The 22,208-nt window shown below is 49.1% G+C and overlaps 1 protein-coding gene across 1 annotated transcript in view; it reads right to left on the bottom strand.

The window, feature by feature from the left end:
• Nucleotides 1-14,972: 14,972 nt before the first annotated feature.
• The window catches only part of LOC119435932 (pre-mRNA-splicing factor syf1 homolog), a 119,604-nt gene continuing 112,368 nt past the window's right edge, over nucleotides 14,973-22,208 (bottom strand). The window contains exon 23 of the mRNA XM_037702633.2: nucleotides 14,973-15,104. Within this exon, the coding sequence (XP_037558561.1) occupies nucleotides 15,046-15,104 (59 nt within the window). The 3' untranslated portion in view covers nucleotides 14,973-15,045. The remainder of the gene's footprint in view (nucleotides 15,105-22,208) is intronic.

Below are 22,208 nucleotides of genomic sequence, written 5' to 3'. Positions count from 1 at the left end.
GTGCTGTCGTCGACAAAAACAGCGCATTGCTTCCGTCAAACCGCTCATCACACGCGCGCCTACAACGCGCCGCTCGCAGCGGGCAAGAACATGGCGGACGCCGTAGCAGACGACGCAGTTGTCTCCACCCTGTACAGAGCGGCGGGCGAGGAGGACATCAACAGCTGTGGCCGACCTTGGCCGCGGGTGGGTGGTATGACGTCAAATTTCAGCTTCTGCCGGCGGCCGCTTGGAGGCAAGGTGCAACAGAAAATCGCAAGAAAAAGATGTTTCTCATTCTTTTTTTCAAAGCAGCTTGTTGTATTCGACATTTTCAACAGTTCAACTTTTGTTCTGGCGCAAAAAAAAAAAAAAAACCCACCCGCCAACATTTGTGTCCGTATCCGGTACGACTACATACACATGAAAACATGGCGGCACCCCTCATTATTGCGCGAGACTAAATACCGACCACAACATCGCCCAAGGTTAGCGGTATAGAAAACATCATGCTGGCAACTCTGGGCTGCTCCCTAAAACTAGCTCTTTCATATACCCAGAATGATGGCCGAAATTCCCTAGTCAAGTCGACCAGTTGAACAGGCGAAGTGAAACTCGCTGTGCATATTTTTTCGCTGCTGCCCATATGATTAATGATGGACCCGCCTATGCGCATTGTTCTGTTTATAATATTTTCTGTGTTTGTTTGTTTTAGCCAGGATTGCGTTATCTCGCGAGCGCTCACATGAATTCACGGGGAGATTGTTAGGACTGTCAACAACTTCATCTTCGGCGATGCCTTATGTCTTGTGTGGCATATGCGATCATTTGGATGAATCGTCTTGGTGCATGGCGACGATTGTTGACCCTTTTTGTGTAAGTGGTCGATTGTGCGCGATAAGGAATCGGTTATTCGCATTAAACTGTGTGTGTGTGTTTATTTGACAAGAAATTTAGGTCGCTCCGCGGTATAAAGCTTCAGGCTCCGTGTGTGTTCTCAAATTGCGCAATCTGTTCGTTCACATCTGTGCGCCCACTAACCTCATGATTCCAAAAAGTCACGTTAGGAACATAATCTCCCCCCCCCTCTCTCTCTCTCTCTCTCTCTCTTTTTTTTTTTTTTTTTTTTTTACCAGTGAGCTGTTGCCGGTTAGAGCTACGGGAAGTCCGCGTGGCAGGTCGAAAAAGTAAATCGACTATTGCAATGCACCTGTAGATCGTCAGCGCGTTTGTCAACGCAGGTTATAGGCTGACTTTATTTGAACTTGTGAATCGATAAGTCGCGCAGTGTGTGCTGCTATGAGATGCAGAATATGCAAAGGCACAAACGGAACCGAGATCGAGTTTTCTCAGGCGTGCAAAATTTTTACAATAATCGTTCAGGTCATCCTGCTAGCTGAAACCATGCAGTGCTGATGGCATGCTGATTGCAAAATAAACTGCACCACCATAAGTTTAGCAACTGCCTTGCGGAATAGATAGCATTACATTTGCTAAATGTGTTGAGCATCGACAAGATCGAACGACCTACAGAACGCTGATTTGCGCACGGCAAGATATGTCAAGGACGGGTGTGCTGGGCCAGGGAAGCTAAGAAACCGCCACAAGAAACAGCTGGGAGGGCAGGTAGGGAAATGGCCTCGAAGTTCACGCAGAAACAAATATAGGAATGCTAGGCGCCGCCACGCCGTTAAGCATCAGGTGAATTTTGAAGAGTGCGACAGTGACTAACGTAACTGAAAATGATTTTAAGAACGGGGGGAGGGGGCGCATAAAAGGCGTTAAGAACGAGTCGAGAGAGCGTCTCGTCACGGCCCGATCGCTCAACACCAGACGGCCGTGACCAGTCGCCTATAGCTGGCCTCTGGTCATAGCACTTACCCCGTCGTAACACGTGCTAACTTAGATTTCTCATGAATAAATGAAACATAGTTTAATTTCTCTTCAGAATAAGCTGCAAGTGTAAACCTTGCGCCCACATTCATCTCCTGCGTGCACACACGTTGAAATCCTGCGCACCTACGTACGAGGAGGGGGAGGCGCTAAGAAGGCGAGCGCAGCACGCAGTCGCGTGACTTCACTAGGGACATCTCCGCCTCGCAAACCTAGGGAACCGCACAAGACGAGATCTGGCAACACTGGTGTGTTCTGGTGGGGATTTAGTCGCTCCCCTCATTATTTGCCTCGGGTTGCTCTTCCGGACCCGTCAACGACTGGACGTGCTAGACGTTTTCAGAGCTGACAGATGAGGAGTTTCGGCGTCATTATCGTCTGTCAAAGGGAACTGTCCAATGGCTGAGCGACATCGTTGAATAAAGAACCAACTTTCAAAATTTCCGCACAACTGATGGTGATGTGGCTATTTCCTTTGAGAGTGGTTACAATTTTAACGCATGGGTTACCACCTGGCAACGAACAGTTAAACAAATGGTAATATTGTTACGGGGAGTATTTAATTAACCGTGAACGGCTAGCGCTTGCCTAGTCAAGACTGCACAGAGCGCACAGGTTCCAGCAGGTTTTCAGTCCGACAAGAGAGCCTCTGACCCAGCCCCACTACAATGTCTTTGTCTTTGCCATTGCTCGTGACATTATCCCCGGCCGACGAAGCACCGTCCCGGTGCTTGTTGTGATCAAAATGGATTATCACAGTTGTAAAGTTTGAAACGGGAAACATGTACGATGTCAGTTGGCGGTGCGGCAGTCGATGAGCTGGATGCCATGGGAGATATCTCATAGGTGACAGGAGTCACCTGGCGCAGCACGCGATAGGGTCCGACGTACCGCGACATTAACTTTTCACACAGGCCGACGCGACGAGATGGGAGCCAGAGAAGGACGAGAGAGCCCGGTGGAAAATTAGTATCCCGGTGTCGACGATCGTAGATGGCCTTTTGTGCGGTCTGCGAAGACGTGAGCCGAGCGCGGGCTACTGTGCGCGCGACGAGCGCACGCGTGATGACATCTTGCGCATAGGAAGTCGTGGACGTGGAGGCCGGATCAGAAGGGAGCAAGGTGTCAAAGGGTAGTAAGGGATGGCGTCCAAAGAGAAGATAGAAGGGTGAGTAGCCGGCAGTTTCATGACGCGATGAGTTGTATGCAAATGTGACGAACGGGAGCGCAACGTCCCAATCATGGTGGTCATCGGAAACGTACATGGAAAGCATGTCGGTCAGTGTACGGTTTAAGCGTTCGGTGAGTCCATTAGTTTGAGGGTGATATGAGGTCGTGAAGTTGTGATGAGTAGCACATGATCGAAGTAGATCGTCAACCACACGAGACAGGAAGCAGCGACCGCGATCTGTGAGTAGGTGACGTGGAGCACCATGTTGGAGGATGACGTCGTACAGTAGGAAGTCGGCTACGTCTGTGGCGCAGCTTGTTGGCAACGCTCGAGTAATTGCAAATCGAGTGGTATAATCCGTAGCGACTGCAATCCATTTGTTGCCTTTCGTGGAAATTGGAAAGGGACCCAGCAAGTCCAGGCCCACTCGATAAAATGGCTCGGCTGGAACGTCAATTGGCTGAAGGAGACCAGCGGGTAGAGTCGCAGGTTTCTTCCGACGCTGACACGTACAGGTCACAAGATACGTAGCGGCGAACGAACCGATAAAGGCCCTTCCAGAAAAAGCGTCGTCGTATGCGATCATAAGTTCTGGAGACGCCTAAGTGCCCGGAAGTGGGGGCGTCATGAAACTGGATGAGGACATCCCTGCGCAGATGATGCGGGACAACGAGCAGGAGTTCTGCGCCGTCGGGGTGCATGTTGCGGCGGCAAAGAACGTTATCCTGAAGCAAGAACATATGTTGAGGGAAGGGTCGAGGGTGCCGGATTGCAGACGGTCAATAACAGAGAGCAAAGATGGATCTCGACGTTGTTCGTCGGCCGCATGGGTGAAGTCTGTTATCGCCAATACATAGGTGTCGGGGTCCGTTTCAGTGGAGTCGGATGGTTCAACGGGATGGCGGGAGAGGCAATCGGCGTCATTGTGTAACTTGCCAGATTTGTACACTACCGAGAACGTGTACTCCTGTAATCGTAATGCCCAACGGCCGAGCCTCCCTGTGGGGTCTTTGAGTGTTGAAAGCCAGCAGAGCGCATGATGATCTGTTATGACCACGAACGGCCGTCCATATAGGTACGGACGGAATTTCGCGACAGCCCAAACGAGAGCTAAGCACTCCCGCTCAGTAATTGTGTAATTCTTCTCCGACTGTGACAGAAGACGACTAGCATACGCTCCATTCTGTGTTTGGGCGAGGATAGCACCAATGCCATGGCCGCTTGCGTCAGTGCGAAGTTCTGTTCTAGCAGCCGGGTCAAAATGAGCCAGCACAGGTGGTGTAGTGAGGGCAGAAATCAACGACGCAAAGGAAGACGCTTGGTCCGCGCCCCAAGAAAAGGCCGCATCCTTTTTGAGTAGGTCCATGAGGGGTCGAGCAGTGTCCGCGAAGTTGAGAACAAAGCGGCGAAAGTAGGAGCAGAGCCCAAGAAAGCTGCGTACTTCTTGAGTGGACCGTGGAACTGGGAACTCGCGGACGGCACGAACCTTGTCAGGGTCTGGTTGGACACCAGTAGCGTCGACTAAGTGTCCAAGTAATTTGATCTGGCGGCGCCCAAAGGTACACTTAGACGAATTGAGCTGGAGGCCAGCCCGGCGAAAGATGTCGAGAATGGCCGACAGACGAGGGAGGTGGCTGTCAAAGCTGGGCGAGAAAACGATGACGTCGTCCAGATAACAAAGACAGGTCGACCATTTCAGACCGCGTAGAAGAGTGTCCATCATGCGTTCAAAAGTTGCAGGAGCATTACACAACCCAAAAGGCATCACCTTAAATTGGTAGAGGCCGTCGGGTGTGATGAATGCGGTCTTCTCGCGGTCGCGGTCATCGACGGCAATTTGCCAGTATCCCGAGCGGAGATCTAGCGACGAGAAATATTTGGCACCATGGAGGCAGTCGAGCGCATCATCAATTCGTGGGAGAGGATACACATCCTTCTTCGTTCCCCGATTGAGATGGCGATAATCGACGCAGATCGAACCGCCAGCTGTTGTCCTTCTTTTTCACAAGCACTACAGGGGATGCCCAAGGGCTAGAGGAAGGCTCTATAACATCTTTATCAAGCATTTTCTCCACCTCCTTTTGGATGACTTCGCGCTCAGAGTGAGATACTCGGTAAGGGTGCTTGTGAAGGGGGGCTGGCGTCTCCAGTGTCGATGCGGTGGGCCACTACATGTGTACGTCCTAGTGGACTGTTCGCAACATCAAATACGTCCAGGTACGAAAATAGGACACCACAGAGTGCTGCACTTTGGGAAGGTAGGAGGTCGGGGGATATCATTTTGTCCAGAAGTGCCTGGGTTGGCGCCGGTATGGTAGGTTGCGTCGCGGTCTCAGCGTCAGCAGCGAATGCAGAAACAATACATTCTTCCAAAGGTGACAGTTCGGCTAGTGAAATTCCTTGAGGAAGAACATGGGTCGAAGTAGAAAAGTTGAGGACTGGAAGCAACGTTTTGTTGTTGGCAATAAGCACTACGGTATGGGGAAGTGCGATGTTGCGCGAAAGGATCAGATCTGTGAGGGGAGCGACCACATATTCACCATCAGGGACTGGGGGAAACGGTGACATACGGACGTAGGTAGCAGCCTGCGCGGGTAGTCGTAGAAACTCCAGGGAACGTAGGCGAGCGTTACTTGATGCGGTGTCATCAGGACACAATGGCAGTTCGAGCCGCAAAATGCCAGAACAATCGATGAGGGCAGAGTGGGCGCTCAAGAAGTCAATGCCAAGAATGACATCATGTGGGTAAGCGTCGAGAACGGCGAAGAGAACTGAAGTGTGGTGGCCGGCAACAGTAACGCGGGCAGTGCACATACCAAGAACTGGTGTTCGGGTGCCGTCAGCTACTCGCACAGTAGGAGAGACGGCAGGTGTCAGTACTTTGCGTAGGCGGCGTCGGAGCGTAGAACTCATAACAGATATGTGGGCGCCAGTAACGATGAGTGCAGTAACGGGCACGCCGTCGACGAGAACACCGAGCAAATTGCGTCTTGAAGTAGGGGTCGATAGAGGTTTTGCGGTTCTTGTCGTCAATGCAGCCTCACCTCCCGGAGCTGCACTGGCTAGTTTCCCGGGTGGTGTCCAGAGGAAGCCGGAGAAGGAGAGCGACGGCGTTGAGGGGAGCGCGACATGGCGACTCTGAGGTGACGGCGATCGGCTGGACCAGTGTCCTTGTGCGGCAATATCGGCGTAGGTCGATTCTGAGCGCGAAGAAAGACGGTGAGGATCACGGGCCGGGAGTTGGTCGTCAAGAAAAGATGTGCTGTAGTACGGGCCACGATCTTGGCGGCGGTCACCGAGGAAACTTGGTCGGTAATTCCGACGATTGCGGCAGTGGCGTGAAATGTGGCCGACGCGAGAGCAAGAAAAACAGATTGGTCGATCGTCAGGCGTCCTCCACTCAGAAGGGTTGCGGTAGCGGGGTGTGAACCGGGGAGCGGAAGCGGCAGCAGCAATAATTGGGGCGGTGTGGTGTTCAGTGGGAGGACCGGACGCGCACATGGGCGGAGGGGCGTAACTGGGGGCTTGTGGAAATACGACGCCCATATTGGCAACCTCCTGACGTACGACGGCCTGAATGAGAGATATTGTCGCCAAATGGTCGTGAGCAGGTGCCTGATAAGCGGCTGGAGCCATGGCTTCGAGCTCCTGGCGAACAATCCTGGCCAAGTTGTTAGGCGGCGAGAACGGAGGGGGCGTCACGGGATCATCGCACGAGGATGTCGCAGCTGTATTCGGGAGTCTGTTAAAGCGCTGAGTAATCCGCCTGCTTTTGGCTTGTTCAAACCGCCGGCATTCAGTGATAATGGAGTCAACCGTGGTGCAGTTCTTACACATGAGGATGTTGAAGGCATCGTCAGCTATGCCTTTCAACACGTGGCCAACCTTGTCCGTCTCTGGCATGTCTTTGTCAATGGTACGGCGCAAGGCTAGTACGTCTTGAATGTATGCGACGTACGACTCCGTGGACGTCTGAGCTCTGGCCGCCAGCTCGTGCCAGGCTGTCATTTGGCGCGCGGCCGATCGGCCAAACAGTGCACGCATCTTCTCCTTGCATAGGTCCCAACTTGTAAGTTCTTCTTCGTGCGTGTTGTAGTAGTAACAACTTTATTTATCCTTTTTACAAGGAAAGGGGCAGCGGGGTAGAGGGGGGAAGGGGTCTACTCGAGGTAGTCCTCCGCTACCCTCTCAGCCCACCCCAGGATGGCCTCCTGAACGTCGCGCCTGGAGCTGCGCAAGGCAGCCCCCCACTGCTCCTCACTAGTAATTAAATTATTAAGGGGAGGGGGCAATGAGTGTTGAGGGCATCCCCACATTATGTGGTCGAGATTGGCCTTGGCCGCTGAGCAGAAGCGGCAGGCCGGGGAAGGGTAGAGAGAAGGGTGAATGACGTGTAGAAAGTGAGGGGAGGGAAAGGTGCGAGTCTGTAGCTGCTGTTTGGCGCTGAGCCGTGCTCCCTCAAGGGTTGCAGAAGATAGCGCCAACCTTTCCCTTTCCCTCAAGAACCACTTATCAGAGGATCTCGCGTTTACGTGGAGAATTACGTGCCAAGGGAGGAAATGTGAGACGATCGAGTGTATAATGTGCACAGATGTCGTGGAATGTGAGAAGGCGATCTCTCGCGGAAAACGGCCTCTCGAAAGCAACGATTTGCGACTCACCTAATGCCCGCGCCCAGTCCGTTAATCCTCGGGCGCTGGCGTGAGCCACCTCGTTGCCGGCGAGACCCGCGTGTGCTGGGGTCCAAATCAGGCCTACGTCTTGTGTGGGAGGGTGAGAGAGGGTTAGGGAAAGGGCTTGTGTTGACACCCTGCCCGCTCCGAAATTGCTGATGGCTGTTTTTGAGTCGCTGACAATGACGGAGGAATTTGGAATAGCGAAAGCCAGGGCTATGGCCGCCTCCTCCGCCTCCTCCGGAGAAGAAGCATAGACAGAGGCGGCCGTAGCTAACTGGCCGTGCGAATTTATTACTGAGAGGGCATATTTGGAGCCAGTGCTATATTCGGCGGCGTCGACATAGAGCACGTCGGTTGAATTGGAGAATTTTCTGTGTAGGGCCTTGGCCCTTTGCCTCCTGCGTGGGATGTGATGTATAGGGTGCATGTTTTTAGGGAGTGGTGGAATGTGTAAATTCGCGTGTATGTGGTGTGGAATGGTGTGTTTGGGGTGACTGAGAGATGGTGGAGAAATGCCTAAGGAGTTGAGAACGTGTCGTCCGGTTTTCGATTTGGAAAGGCGGGTTTGTTGGGAGGTGAGATGGGCTTCGACGAGCTCGTCGAGTGTGTTGAAGGTACCTCGGTCTCCTTTCTGAGAAGGTGTAAGTATGGGAGTGTGTAATTTACCTTTGTGATGACAAAGGCGTGTATTAGTCGGAGAAGATCATTTTCCCGCAGACCGCCGTGTCGGTTGGACACGCGGCCGAGCAGTCTGAGAGTGTTGTCGACGATGGATTGGAGTGTCTGGAGGGTGTGCGTGTTGTGTCGATTGCTCTGAATATGCAGACCGAGAACCCTGAGCTTGTCTACCCTGGGGACATGTTTGTTGCCGAGGAGGATGTGGATGTCGGGAGTGTGTCTACGGTTGCCGGTGTGGGCAGGAAGGAGAATGATTTCAGATTTCTCGGGGGAACAGACGAGACCCATGCGTCCCGCTATGGCCTCCACCTTATCGGCGGCGGCCTGCAGTACGTCTTGAATCTCACCGTCTGAGCCACCTGTGACCCAGAGGGTGATGTCGTCCGCGTATAGGGAGAAGTTCAGCCCTGGGATATGGTCTTAAGGGAGCGTGCAAGGTGGAGCATGGCGAAATTGAAGAGCAGGGGAGATAGCACGGACCCCTGGGGCGTGCCAAAGCTCCCAAGGTGATAGGTAGGGGATTGCTCCGCGCCAATAAATATTGTCGCGGTGCGGTTGGAGAGGAATGCGGCAATGTAATTGTGGATCCTTTCGCCTACCCCAAGAAGGTTTAGCTCCCGAAGTATGACGCAATGATCCACATTATTAAAAGCGCCATGAAGGTCAAGACCTAGAATTGCTTGTGTGTTGTGAGTAGGGTTGGGTGTCAATATGTCGTGCTTCAAGCGAAGCATAACGTCCTGGCACGACAGGGAGCGGCGGAATCCCACCATCTCTGGTGGGAAGAGGTTGTTGTCCTCAATATATTTATTGAGGCGGTTGAGGATAATGTGTTCGAAAGTTTTGCCAATGCATGAGGTGAGTGAGATTGGTCTGAGGTTTGACGTGTTTACGGGTTTGTGGGGTTTGGGAATAAAGATGACTCTGGCATCCTTCCACGAGGATGGAAGGGTGCCAGTGTCGAAGCAGTGGTTGAAGTATGTTGTGAGTGCCTTGACAGAATTGTCGTCCAGGTTTCGGAGAATTTTGTGGTAGAAAATGACGTTGGCAAGCATTAGAGTCTCATCCCACCTGTGGTGCTTGCTGACGCGCTCGTACAATAGGAGCCAATCGTCGACGTCTTTGTTGTCCGTGCCGCAAAACGTGCCGGGGTCGAGGGGCTGCGAAAGGACCACGGTCGGCGGCGCCGCAGGCGCGGGCTGCGATGACTGCGTACTGTCTTCGGCCATGGAGGCGGGAGAAACGTGGCGTCCGCTCCGAAGATCCAGGGCCGGGTGGAATAGAGCCCGCAACCTCCACCAAAATGATGTTACGGGGAGTATTTAATTAACCGTGAACGGCTAGCGCTTGCCTAGTCAAGACTGCACAGAGCGCACAGGTTCCAGCAGGATTTCAGTCCGACAAGAGAGCCTCTGACCCAGCCCCACTACAATGTCTTTGTCTTTGCCATTGCTCGTGACAATATTATATTGGCTAATGTACAATAAAGGAATATGCATATCAACATGCGACGATACTTGAAAACTTTCAGGACAATATTTAAATAATAGTTCATATTTATTGAGCAAGAAACATTCTGCAATTCCTCGATTAACTCGTCATGTTCGCATTCGGAGCTGTTATAAGATTCCGCCCCAGGACGCCTTCAAGACGCGCGCTAACCCCATTCCGTCTGTCTCAATGATTCACTTCCCACTAAAACAGTACGTAAAACGCTGTTTTAGCTTTATTATTATACAAAAACAGGTTTTGTTTAATTTTGAGGGCTTATTATTGGATGCACAATTATATGAAACGTAAAAAGTATCAGCTGTCCGCTAAAGATTAAAGGCAGACGATAAGATTCTCGCTCGCTTTGGAACAATTTGTTGTCTGTTCTTACTTTCATTCGCTTGATTCTGCATTGTAGGTGAGTGAACTTTATTTAGATCATGTAATATGGGTGAATAAAAGCCTTTTATGTACATTTTATTTTAGGAACGCATTATTTGAGTAGCGATATCCACATTTTACACGAAGCCTCGAACAACACCAGTCAACACTAGCCTCCCAGACACATATCCCGTCATTCCCATGACGGCATTGCACCCCTTAAGAAACTTCCATAGACGGTGGCGCCAGATTACCCTCTAGGTGTTATAGTGAGAAACTCTATGAACGGAATGCTTGCCTAAGTGCATAGCGCTGCGTTCTTCCCCCACCCTGTGTGGAAGTCGCGGCGCTGCGCTATGATCGGTAGAAAGCACGGTGCGCACGCCGCTCTGTGATTGGTAGAAACGCAGCCACTAAGACAGACCTCAAATGGTGTCTGGAAAAAGGGTTTGGATTTCCGCGTAACAGAATTAGGTTTTCTCGTATATTCAAACTACAATCTTATGCTATCATGTCTGTAGGTTGTGTGTAAGTCGTACTTTAGAAATTCGTACTTTGAGAAATTTAATTAGTTCAGTAATGCCTATGCGCCATGCGTGGTTCAGGATGCGTGATTCGGGGTGATTTTTCTCATACGGACAACGTCAACACCGTATTTTAACGCGGGATAAAGGGCCCCGTGTCACAGGAAATCCGGCGTCGGTGTTGGCTTCGGCGTAAGTATCAGCGTCTGTGGCATCCGTGGCAGAAAGTTCATCCCGAACCACCCCGATCACACAGGCCATCCACGTGGCGCAAGGGGTTAGTGAACGAAAAATTGAATTTCTCACAGTAAAATCCATCCAAAAAAATTGTAAAGTACGGCTTAACTACAACCTACAGAGATGATAACATTGGATTGTAATTTGAATATATGAGAAAAAAGTCTGATAAGCAGCCAGGGATCTTTGAATCCTATCGTGTTCCACTCTTAAAGGTGAAGCTTAAGCGTCCTCCAATTCTGATGGTGCGCGGCTTAAGCAAGCAATGCTCAAGCAACAATTTTCTGCGACACAGGGCACTTAACGCTATCACGTTAATAATTACGTACTTCCGGAAGAATCCGACTATCGTCTGCTCGCACTCAGCCGCCCGCGCAGGAATTCACCTTTGGCCACCCTGCTTATCTGTGTTCGTTCGGGTCTTGCTAAATTCAACTTGTTCTGAACATTCAAGTAGCCTCAAACCACACGAAACTTAAGTTGAGACCACACGCACTTACCAGCGTGCACTCACTCCTGGCCGCTCCTGGTCTTGGCAGACTTCGCTTGGTATTGACTGATGAAAATGCACGTTGGTCAAGCTGGTGCAGAATAAAGCTGGTCCGCACACGTAGCATGGTCAGACTAGAGCATATTAGCACGAGCACGCACTCAAGCCCTGTCGTGCACAAAGTAAACGCTGTGTATACACACTACAGTTGCACGTTGCTGCGTTCTGATACGTAGCATAGATACCACGACCGCCACGAGGTGCCGTGACGAGTCAGCTGGCTGAGAGCATAGCGGCTCGCTGAGGACAACTGTGTTTGGCATGTCGTAGGTGACAAAGTAGAAAGTAGTGGCGCCTACGTGAGCGTCCAAAATAAAATTTTAACTGAGCGCCACGGCGACGTTCAGTAGGGGGAGCGTTGTGAGGACACCTCGCTCCATTGTAGCCTTCGTAGTGCAAGTCATTGAAGAAGGAGCAGAAGCACCACGAATGGAATAATATGCGACCTTTTATTGCCAATAACTCCAGTTCTGCTGAACGCATTGAAGTACGAGGGCCAGTCAAATGAAAGTTAGCCAAAGCAAATATATGACAAACGGGGTATTTTATTTAAAAGTAGTCTCCATGAGCATTTAGACATTTGTCCCACTGACTAACGAGTCACGTGATTCCCGTCTCATAAAACTCCTTGGGTTGCTGCTTCAAAAACCCAGTAACTGACTCTTTCACGTCATCGTCCGACACGAATCTCGTTCCCTTGAGCTGTTTCTTCAATTGCCCAAAAATGTGGAAGTCGCAAGGTCTGGGCTGTATGGCGGATGTTGCAGCGTTTCCCACTTGAACTTTGCTAGTTTTGTGTTAACCACATCAGCGACGTGGTGATGGGCATTGTCGTGGAGCAAGATGACCCCATTCGTCAATTTTCCACGTCTTTTGTTCTTGATTGTGACACACAGCTGATCCAGAGTTTACCAATAACGGAAATGATTGATAGCCTCTCCAGGTTTAGTAAATTCGATCAGTAATGGCCCCTGACGATCGAAAGAAAAAAGTCAACAGCACCTTTCCGGCGGAAATGACGGCCTTTGTTTTCTTTGGGGGTGGTGAATTCGTATGTTTCCACTGTAAGCTTTGCTGTCGTGTTTCAGGCTTGTAGTAGTGGCATGATGATTCGTCCCCGGTCACAATTGCAGACAAGAAGTCGTTGCCCCATTGTGATATCGGATCAGATGAGTCAAAGCAGCGCCGAACCACTCCGTCTTCTCGCGGTGGTTCAAAATCTTGGGCATCCATTGTGCACACAAGAGCTGATAACCTAGATGGTCATTAATTATGGTGTCAATCGAACCGTGACTGATGTTACGCGCTCTGCCAGTTCATCGTGCTTATCCTCCGTTCTTGTATAATCAGCTCATCAACCTTTGCAATTGTGTTGGGGGTGATTGCACAGTGGCTTTGGCCCGGTGTTGGATCGTCTTTGCAACTTTCACGTCCTTCTTTGAACTGTTTGCTCCAACGCTTCACAGTGGCCAATGAAATGCAATGTTCACCGTACACGGCAGCCATACGACGACTAATTTCTTTTTGGGAAACACCTTCAGCTGTCAAAAACCTCACGACACCACGCTGTTCAACTTTTGGAGCATCCATTATGTCACGCAACCCTGTCCAACCCAGTGTATGAGAGCATTAAGAACATTTATCCTCACACCTTCGTGCCACTATTGTAAATGTCAGATGCCTGTGTGCTGCACGCATGCCTCGCAGATAATGGACCGAGCCATTATTGCACGGGGTGGGTTGGCTCACTTTCATTTGACTCGCCCTGTCACAAAAGAGCGCGTAATCCAAGCACGCGCCGCGTGTCACGCAAGCCAGCGAAAGAACACGCCGGCCCCGCGGCAACTTCAACTGAGGGGGAGAGTGCATACGCCTCAAACAACAATGCGAACAACGGCGCCTGGACGTCTAGAAGAGCCTCGACGAAGCGACGTTAACCGGAGAGAGAGAGAGAGCACACGCGCGCGCCGAGACACCTTCTCACCCGGCGAGTCGGAAGAGATAACTACAGCGTGAGCGTGCGCCAAAGGGATGAGTCATCACCCCCCCCCCCCATTACAATGCTTCGACAGCGGCGGTCAAAGGTACGAGAAAAGAATAGAAGCTTCCCAGGCTTTGGCCATGCTACGAGATCACGACTCCGATAGGAAAGTTCGAGAACGCCTGTGGAAGCTATATAACCGCCGTGCGAGCATAGTCAGTTCGGAGTTCAGTGGAGTTCAGTCCGCACCAGTGAAGTGATGTAACGTGAAGACCAAGCGTCTGCGGGAGAAGGAGATTCCCCGGCAAGCTAGTGTACGAGTTCATCGAGCGTCTGCATTTCCGGAAGAAGTTCCTTCTTTGAGATTTGCCCCGAGCTACGCAGAGATCGTCTGACAAGACCAACATGGGTGAATACGATTGGAAACTTAGTGTTCCTATTCATTTTGTAATTTACGTGTTGGCCTCTTAGTGCTTGTCATGGATTATTTTTCTTGTGTTTGTTAATACCTATCTGAATTGTGTTGTGTCTAGCCTAAGTGTGCATGTGTGTGCGTAACTGCCTTGTGTGAAGAATATATTTTGTTGTGTTTTGACAACTCTGGGCTCTGACTCGGTCTTTGGACAGCAACCGGCGTTCGCTGGCGCACCAAAGGGCCCATTCTTAATTGTCCTTGCTTTCGTGGGATTATTTTCGGAAGCTGATAAGTCAGCTTTGGAATTTGGTCCGGTGTCTGCGCCTCGTTCACGGGGTCTGTGACACGCCCTCATACTTTTTTGCGGCAAAGTATTTTTAAAATAGTCCATTTTAACTTCAAATACATTTCTCGACTTTGATAAAAAGTGGTTCAGGGCCCATTAACAAGTTCCGAGTGGGAGGATCTGTAATGAAGCAGTCTTTTTTCTCCTCAGGTAGTAAATTTAACAAATGTGACCATGAGGATAGAAAGTTAGACAAATCTAAAACCCTGATGGAATTTTCCTGTGGCACTTTATGAGTGAAACAAAGATGGCTCAAGCTAGACTGAAACACTGCCAGGATATTATGACCCAGTCAGAAACCCAGTCAGAAATTCAAAAGAAAGAAAAAAAAAGTCACTTGTGCTTCATATGCATTTGAGGGGCTATGTAGTTTCTTCTTGGCTTGAGCTTTTTTATGCCGATTGAAACAAGATGCAACAAGATTTTTTTATCCATCTGCTTTTCGCAAAGATATAGCTTCTGCACTACAGGAAGCGACTGCAATTTTTCTGGCACAAGGAATGAACAACTGCTGTGGCTTACGAGTGATTCACATCAAGGTGTATGCATAATGTTGTGGTGGCTCTGGAGATATTACTCTTTCATCCACCCTTGCACTTACTTGTCCACAGCAAGCACAGCTACAAAGTTGAACAGGAAATATTGCAGATAGAGTAAAATTATTTTATTTCTGCTGACAGCTCTGATAAACTATAATTATCTGAAGTGCTGCAATTTTCTTGCCTATTTCTTGAGGTCACCAAATACTTCCTCTGGAACGGATCTTTGTTCCACAGCTACCTCTGGAAAAGATCAAAAGGAAGAGAATGAGTGAAGAAAAATTTTCTGATTTTTAAGCATGCCACACACACACGCACACACACAAAAGAAAAGAAAGAGGAAGAAGGCAGCTGCTTTTCAATACACCCCCCCATGAAATAATGGCATACCCTCAGCAAGCACATCAAGGTTCTTCACATTTACACAGATGTGGGCATGTGACATCTCTGAACATGAATGACAGGAAATGGGCGATTGCATTCTACATGACTCATACAGGCCACAGTGAGTGAAGAATGGAAATGATCAACATCCACCCAAATTCTGCAGGGCTCTTGCTGTGAGCCACATCACAGTACAATTTTGCAGCTTCCAGAATTATTGATTGTGAATTTATATTTCAAAGATCAGGTTGTAGTGTTACTTCCATGATGCAGGTCTGTATGACAGGTGTACGATGCAGCTACAGTAATAGCATGCTGCACTTTTTCTACTTGACAATGAGAGTAATTCAGACTGTTTATCACTAGGGGTGTGCGAATACCGAATAGTAGATTGCAAATCGATGAAAAAAATAACTGAATATCGAAAAACTTCCACGCTTACACATAATCTGCAAGAAAACCAGCTGCTGCCCTTGCTCGAGAGTGTACTCTCATTGTGCAACAAAAATGTTGTTAGCTATCGGTAATTTTGTTACTTGGGAATCAAGACGTACAGTATGGTCTACTCTAATTAAAGGGTGCACCGAGTTAGTATGCCAGCACTGATTATAGCAGTTCTTATATGAGGGCCTAGAAAATTTTGTTAATAGAATGTTTGTTGTGTAGAATCAAGTGCTTTTTGTCATCTGAAGCTGAAGCAGTGATGAAGTTAAGTCATTGAGATCACATGTATCGCTTGGACCATAGCCTCCTATATACACTCTGTGCCTGCTAGATCACCACAAAACTGCCGTCGTCTATGAAGGCACTACTTACATAGGATGAGAGGTCACAAATACAGTTAGGCCTTGATGCAAACCAAAGAGCTGTTGGTTAACTAGCATTAGAAACCCATGAAAATACTACAAATGAAGTGGTATAAAAACACATGGGATAGGCATATTTCGAGGTTAGGGAAGAAGAAAGTAAATTATCTGATGAGAAGGGACTGAGACATACGGAGGACAGCAGATGGGCACCAAGGGTGTTCAAGTATTTGTATAGGCAAAATGTGGATTCCCAGTGGTGGAAAAGAACTAGAAAACAGGCCATTAAGTATGAAAGGCACAGTACAGGATGTGAGAGGATTAGAGAAGATGGAAAATAAGACAATAATGGAAAACTACTATAAATAGGGGAAGAGGGGATAGAAGAAAATTTTCTGCAATAACTTGAGAGGCAGTGCACTTATTTTTGAGGCTAGGATAGGTTGCTTAAAAATGCAGTTATAAAAGATAAAAGGAGGTTCACCCAAGAAGGTTACCAGTCAGTCACCATCAAGCCTTGGGATTTAAAGACAGTAATCAATGGGTAAATATTAGTGCAGAAAACATAATCAAGAGACGTTTGGAACATTGGTGGTGCATAGGTAGAGAATAACCAGAGAGATTGTAAACAAAAATTCGTATATAGCCTCAAAATGATGTAATCATGGATTTATTACAAACACTGGCAAGTTAGAATTAAAACATTTATAACTATAGTAAAGTTGCATATGAACTTAAATTGTACATGCTGGAGTGTCGTGACAGATGCCAACACCCCGTTTCAAAGGAGAATTCACTCATAATCATCAAATAAAAAATGTGTCATGATATTTTGGGCAGAGTAACGATAAACCTTGCAAGGGCCCATTACACACTATCGACGGCGGAGGGCAGAAGTTGTCTGTGCTCCTGAAACAACAATGTTCATGTGCAGCGGTAGGAGATTATTTCGTTATGAAAAATAACTATACAGTCAACTTTGCATTTGCATATCTGCATTTTAACTTAGCTTTACTGCAACACAACCATGTTATGCATTGAAACATACCAAGCGGTGAAAGGTGCCACTGTTACTGAACATAGCATGTGTCCTTAATTTAGATACGCGCATGCGCCATTTCCAGTCACAGTACACGCACTGAGACACTTACAGCATAGACCACTTATAACGTAACCGCTTATAGTGCAGGACCGGATATAATACAGTCTTTTCAGACACCCGTTAATTTTCCCATAGCACTCTATGTATACACGTATCGCTTATAGTGCGGCTGCCTGGAAGTTCGGCAGTCAACCTAGACGGCAAACGCTCCCCTCAAGCCACAAATACCGTATTTACTCAAATCTAATGCGCACTTTTTTTCTGATAAAACAGGTCCAAAAATTGCGTGCACGTCAGAATCGAGTAGGACCCTAAATCTGTGTTACCATATAGCCGTCGGCATTTCAAAATGGCCGCCTCGCATGCGCGTCGAGCCTAGCTACTCTCGAGCCTAGGTACCGTAGCTTCCTCCATGTGCTACAGTACACGTGCTTAGGCAATAGTCTACCGTCTGTTCTCTGCGTCTGCTCTATCAGCTTGAAGTACTGAGTTCATAATGATGCCGCATTTAAAAGGAAAGTGATCATGCGTGCGGAGACGGACAGAAATCAGGCCGCATCATGGGCGTTCGGAGAATCCGAAACTTGCGTTCGGGACTGGCGCAAACAGAAGCAGAGAATTTTCGCCAGTAAAGCAATGCAGAACGGTTTCAGTGGACCGAAGCAGGATGTAATCTGCGACATCCACTTTGATGATACGATCGCCTGGGCCCTATCTTGAAAGCAATCTGCAATGGGGAAAGTCCGCGGTGTGCCGTGTTTTCGCCGCTTATAGGCTGCGCTGAAGCGAGAGGCATGATAGCACGAAGGTCAATTCAGTCGTCGCGCTTCGTCACTAGAGCGTTTTGACAGTTCGTTTCAGCGGTCAACGAGCGAGATGTGTTCATGTTTGCTTGTGTCCGTGTGACACCGTGCTTGTTAATTTATTTAGTAGGCGAATATGGAACCTAGAGCACGGTGACAGCGACGGCGGAAATGCGCCTGGAGTGTCTATTATCGCAATAAAATAGTTGTTTTGGTTGTAGTGCGGTACCGCTTATAGTGCGGATATTCGCAACTCCGGCGACTAAAGTTATAAGCGGTCTACACTGTATTAAGTTTTCTGGCAGGCTGTCAGAGTTTTAGATAGACCCCACTATTTTGCTGGCTTTAAACATGCCCTCAAATTTCAGAGGTTTTTACAGCAAACCTGTATATGGCTAGGCTTCCATGCATTTTTCAACTCCGTAAGCAAAAACTCAGGTCCCGAATTTGATGTAAAATCACTTCATTCTAAGCAAAACTTTATATGTCTCATCACTGGGATATGCATTTTGAGTAAATTAGTTATCAATAGGCACCATTTTCAAGATCAGTAGACTCTATGGTAAATAAAAATTTGCCGTGGTTGAGCATGGTTAAACCAAGTTTGTCGAGCAATAACACCGTTTTGTTTGCATTGGGAAAGGATGCAGATGCTCCTCGGCGCCATCAGCAACTACCACATCTACAACTGCACCACAAGACAACAAACAGATGCTGCTTGGCGTGGCAGCAGCAGTGAGCGAATTGACCTTCATGCTGTGTCTCAATTAATTAAATTATGGGGTTTTACGTGCCAAAACCATGATCTGATTTTGAGGCACACCGTAGTGGGGGACTCCGGAAATTTGGTATGCTGTGTCTCGCTTCAACACGAACGAAGCATCGAAAGCACAGTGCATATACCAGTGTCACGGAGCGGCATATTTTCGAATGGTTTGGACGCTGATTAACGACACGCCGAATTACGAGCGTCAAACACGTGGGCTCCTGACTGTGCAGCGTATAATGCATTCGACATCGACACGCCAAATTACGAGCGTCAAACACGTGGGCTCCTGACTGTGCAGCGTATAATGCATTCGACATCGACACGCCGAATTACGAGTGTCAAAAACGTGGGCTCCTGACTGTGCAGCGTACAATGCATTCGACATCGACACGCCGAATTACGGGCGTCAAAAGCGTCGTGGCCGCTCGGGCTGCCATCTCGATTCCAGACGCGTCACGCCGATTACGGACCCCGAAGTGTGCGCGTACGGCCACGTGGTAGTGCCAGGCTCAACCTTGGCCCTTGACATTGGGAGAGAGGCTAATCTGCGGTTCTTCGTCCATAGTGAGAGCGCGGTCAAGATTGTTGGGAGCTAAGAGCGCTGAATTCGGAGAACGCTACATAGCGGCAGTTTCCCTACCTAGGGAACTAGGGAAAGGAGAGGCTATTTAAGCGCATGTTTTGGGCCCTGCTGATTAGTCTAGAAGCTGAACCTATGCGCTGCTGAGAAGCCGTTGGGGGGCTAGTGCCGTCCAGTATCGCCTGGGCCGCCTGGCCACATCGGAACTCCGAGGAACTTGTTGACGTACGAGACGTCAAACCAGCGTCTGCAACGAAGCTCACGGTAGTTCACCTCAAGTTAGCTCAACCTGCTTGAGGGAAGTCGTCAGATCTAGACTCCCGGGAAACCCAGCCCAGCAATTCGCATCCACCTCGACAAGATCGGACCGCCAGCATTCTTCGGGAAAGCTTTGTGACCGACTTCCACGGTTTATGGACTTGCTGCTGCTGCCCGGCCATGCGTATGACACCATTTGTTTTCTTTTGAACTTTGATTTATTTTGATCTTTGTTTTAGTGAAATGCTGTTAAGTGTATTCTTGTGTATTTGATCCTCGCACTGTTTCATATGTATATGTTCTGTTAATTGCTCGTATTTATTGGTCTTCATCATTGTGTGATATTAAGTTCAGGTGTGTTAGTCTGTCTTGTGTTTTTCTTATTATGTTATTTTATTAACTTGTGTATATTTATCAGTCGATAAATATCTTGTTTTTTTGTTTACTCTCGACTCTGACTCTTTTCACTGTGCTCGCTTGCGTACGGAACGACCAACCAGCTTGTCTACCCCGTCGATCGACTTCGCGCCGACGACGAATCGGGGACAGCTGTGACATAAACTGGCGTCCGCGAACAGGACGTTCTGTACAAAAAGCAGCGCGGTGAACGGAGAACGATGATCGTGGATATTGATCGAGTAGTGCTGACACATTCTTGTGCAGTGTCGAACGCGCGTGCATGCGAATTGTGAGCGCATGGTTTTTGCTGGTGTAGCGACATTTTGGAGATAATGGAGTCTGAAAAGTGGATAGAGAGAGGCAAACTGTTCGGCCTAGAGGGCGATGAGCTGAGGACATGGGTTGCGGAACAGCTGGAGCGGGCGTTGGCCCGAGAGAAAATGGAGAAAGAGCGAGCGGCGGCGAAGGAAGCTGGAGAGCGCGAAATACGGTTGTTGAAATTAAGGATTCAGCTTCTTCAAAGTAGCAACAAGAGCGGGGCTAGCAACGAGTACCTAGAAGTACAGGAGGAGCAGCAGAAATGTCAGGCGCCCGTAGAAGTCGCGCACGGAAAGTGTGAAGAAGTCGCACACATGGTTCTGCCGATGGTAGAAAGAGGCTAATTCTTGTGAGCCTAAATGCACGTTCGCAGATGATTCCATATCCGTACACCGTGACGTTGTTGTTGAGGGGCCCGTTGATGGGGACCGGATTGAGCGCGACGAGATACTGTGCCAATCGAATGCGAGAGAAGCAGCTAGGCCAGCAGTGGACGAGTTGGCATACGTCGCGAAGGTAGCGCCTGCAGTAGTTGTCCGAAGTGACACGAAGGTATTAGGCAAGAGCACCAGTGGAGAGTGCAATGGATCAGAAAAGTGCGCTGAAGCACAATGCGAGCAGGAGAGCACAGTTGTGGACAGCTCCCAGATATGTGAGCTACGTTGCGCAGAGGAAATTACCGGCATTGCCCCGAGGTGTTTGGAGCTCTCCGCCAGTGAAGATGAAATTGAGAGGGGTGATTCACCCGCTAAACATCAAGACCGAGCGGTTGAGGTGGAGATCGTGACCGACGATATGCGTGCTGGTCACCACGAGGTGCGAGAGGAAGGCTCGGAGATTAGCACCGCAAAGCGTGCTAGGAGAGGGAAGCGGCGTCGTAAAGTTCGTAAGGCGGCAGAGAAGGCAACGCAGCCGAGTAAAACAAAGGGCGCTAAACCCTGCGGGGAGCGCAGTGAAGAATTTCGAAAGGCGCGTTTGCAGATTGCAATGTCTCCAGTACGAGCGCGCCCGAGCCACCGGGTGAGGAGGAAAGGAGAGAGCCGTTCGTCAAGGGGGCGGACAAAAGCAAGGGTGCCAGTATGTTCCCCCTCGTTCGGTTCCTTGAAAAGTGTGCACCGCATGGCACAAAAGCGAGAGCCAATACGGTGCCGCGAATTAGGCATAAGGTTCAATAAAGTCGCAGTGCGATGCGTGACAGGCACGTTTCCTGTTTACGAAGTGTCGGGGATGCACAGCGAGGAGAATGGCCGCTGTACCTTTTGCATTCTCTCGCTGACAAGATCAGCTGTCAAACCGCGCCCGCCTCGAGTACGGCTTAAGGATATGGCTCTACCTTAAGCTACTAGAAATGAAAGTGACGCAGGTTGTTGGTAGAAACAGTTTGTTTCTTTATTTTTCCGTGTTAGGTTAATCTTTTAGAGTTCGGTTGGGTGAGCAAGTTTGGAGCTTTGTGTAATTATTTTGGAAGTCCTCCGATATTCTGAGAGCTGGCTTGCGCGCGTAGAAAGTTTTTGAAAACTTTGTTTTTTTGATATGTCGTTCTTTCTGTAGCAGTTAGGCTCGCTTGTGGGTGAAATACGCTGTATCGGTTCACTTTACCGAAGGGTTCAGGATTTCTTTTTTCTTGAGAGTGGGTTGCTTTATTTGAGGGAGCCGTTGTGGCCTCGCCTGTTAGGAAAGTGTTTGTGCCGTTTCGTTAAAGCGTGGCTCGCGCGGACACACAGGAGCAAAGCGCTGGTGCGTCTATCACACGTGTATTTGCAAGACGACAGCAATTTTTGGTTTCATTTAGTGCGTGTAAGCGCTTTGCAAGATCCGCGAATGTCCTGGTCGTCTTGAGCGCGTGTTTGGCGCACGTTTTGGTTGCCATTGCACTAGTACGTGTATTAAAGCTGATGTGGAGTGTGAGCAGACTATTCATGGCAGGT

Source organism: Dermacentor silvarum, chromosome 1 (genome assembly GCF_013339745.2).
Source record: "Dermacentor silvarum isolate Dsil-2018 chromosome 1, BIME_Dsil_1.4, whole genome shotgun sequence".
Lineage (NCBI taxonomy): Eukaryota > Metazoa > Arthropoda > Arachnida > Ixodida > Ixodidae > Dermacentor > Dermacentor silvarum.
The sequence above is the reverse complement of the archived record's forward strand: the minus strand, read 5'-3'. Positions and strand labels throughout refer to the sequence as shown.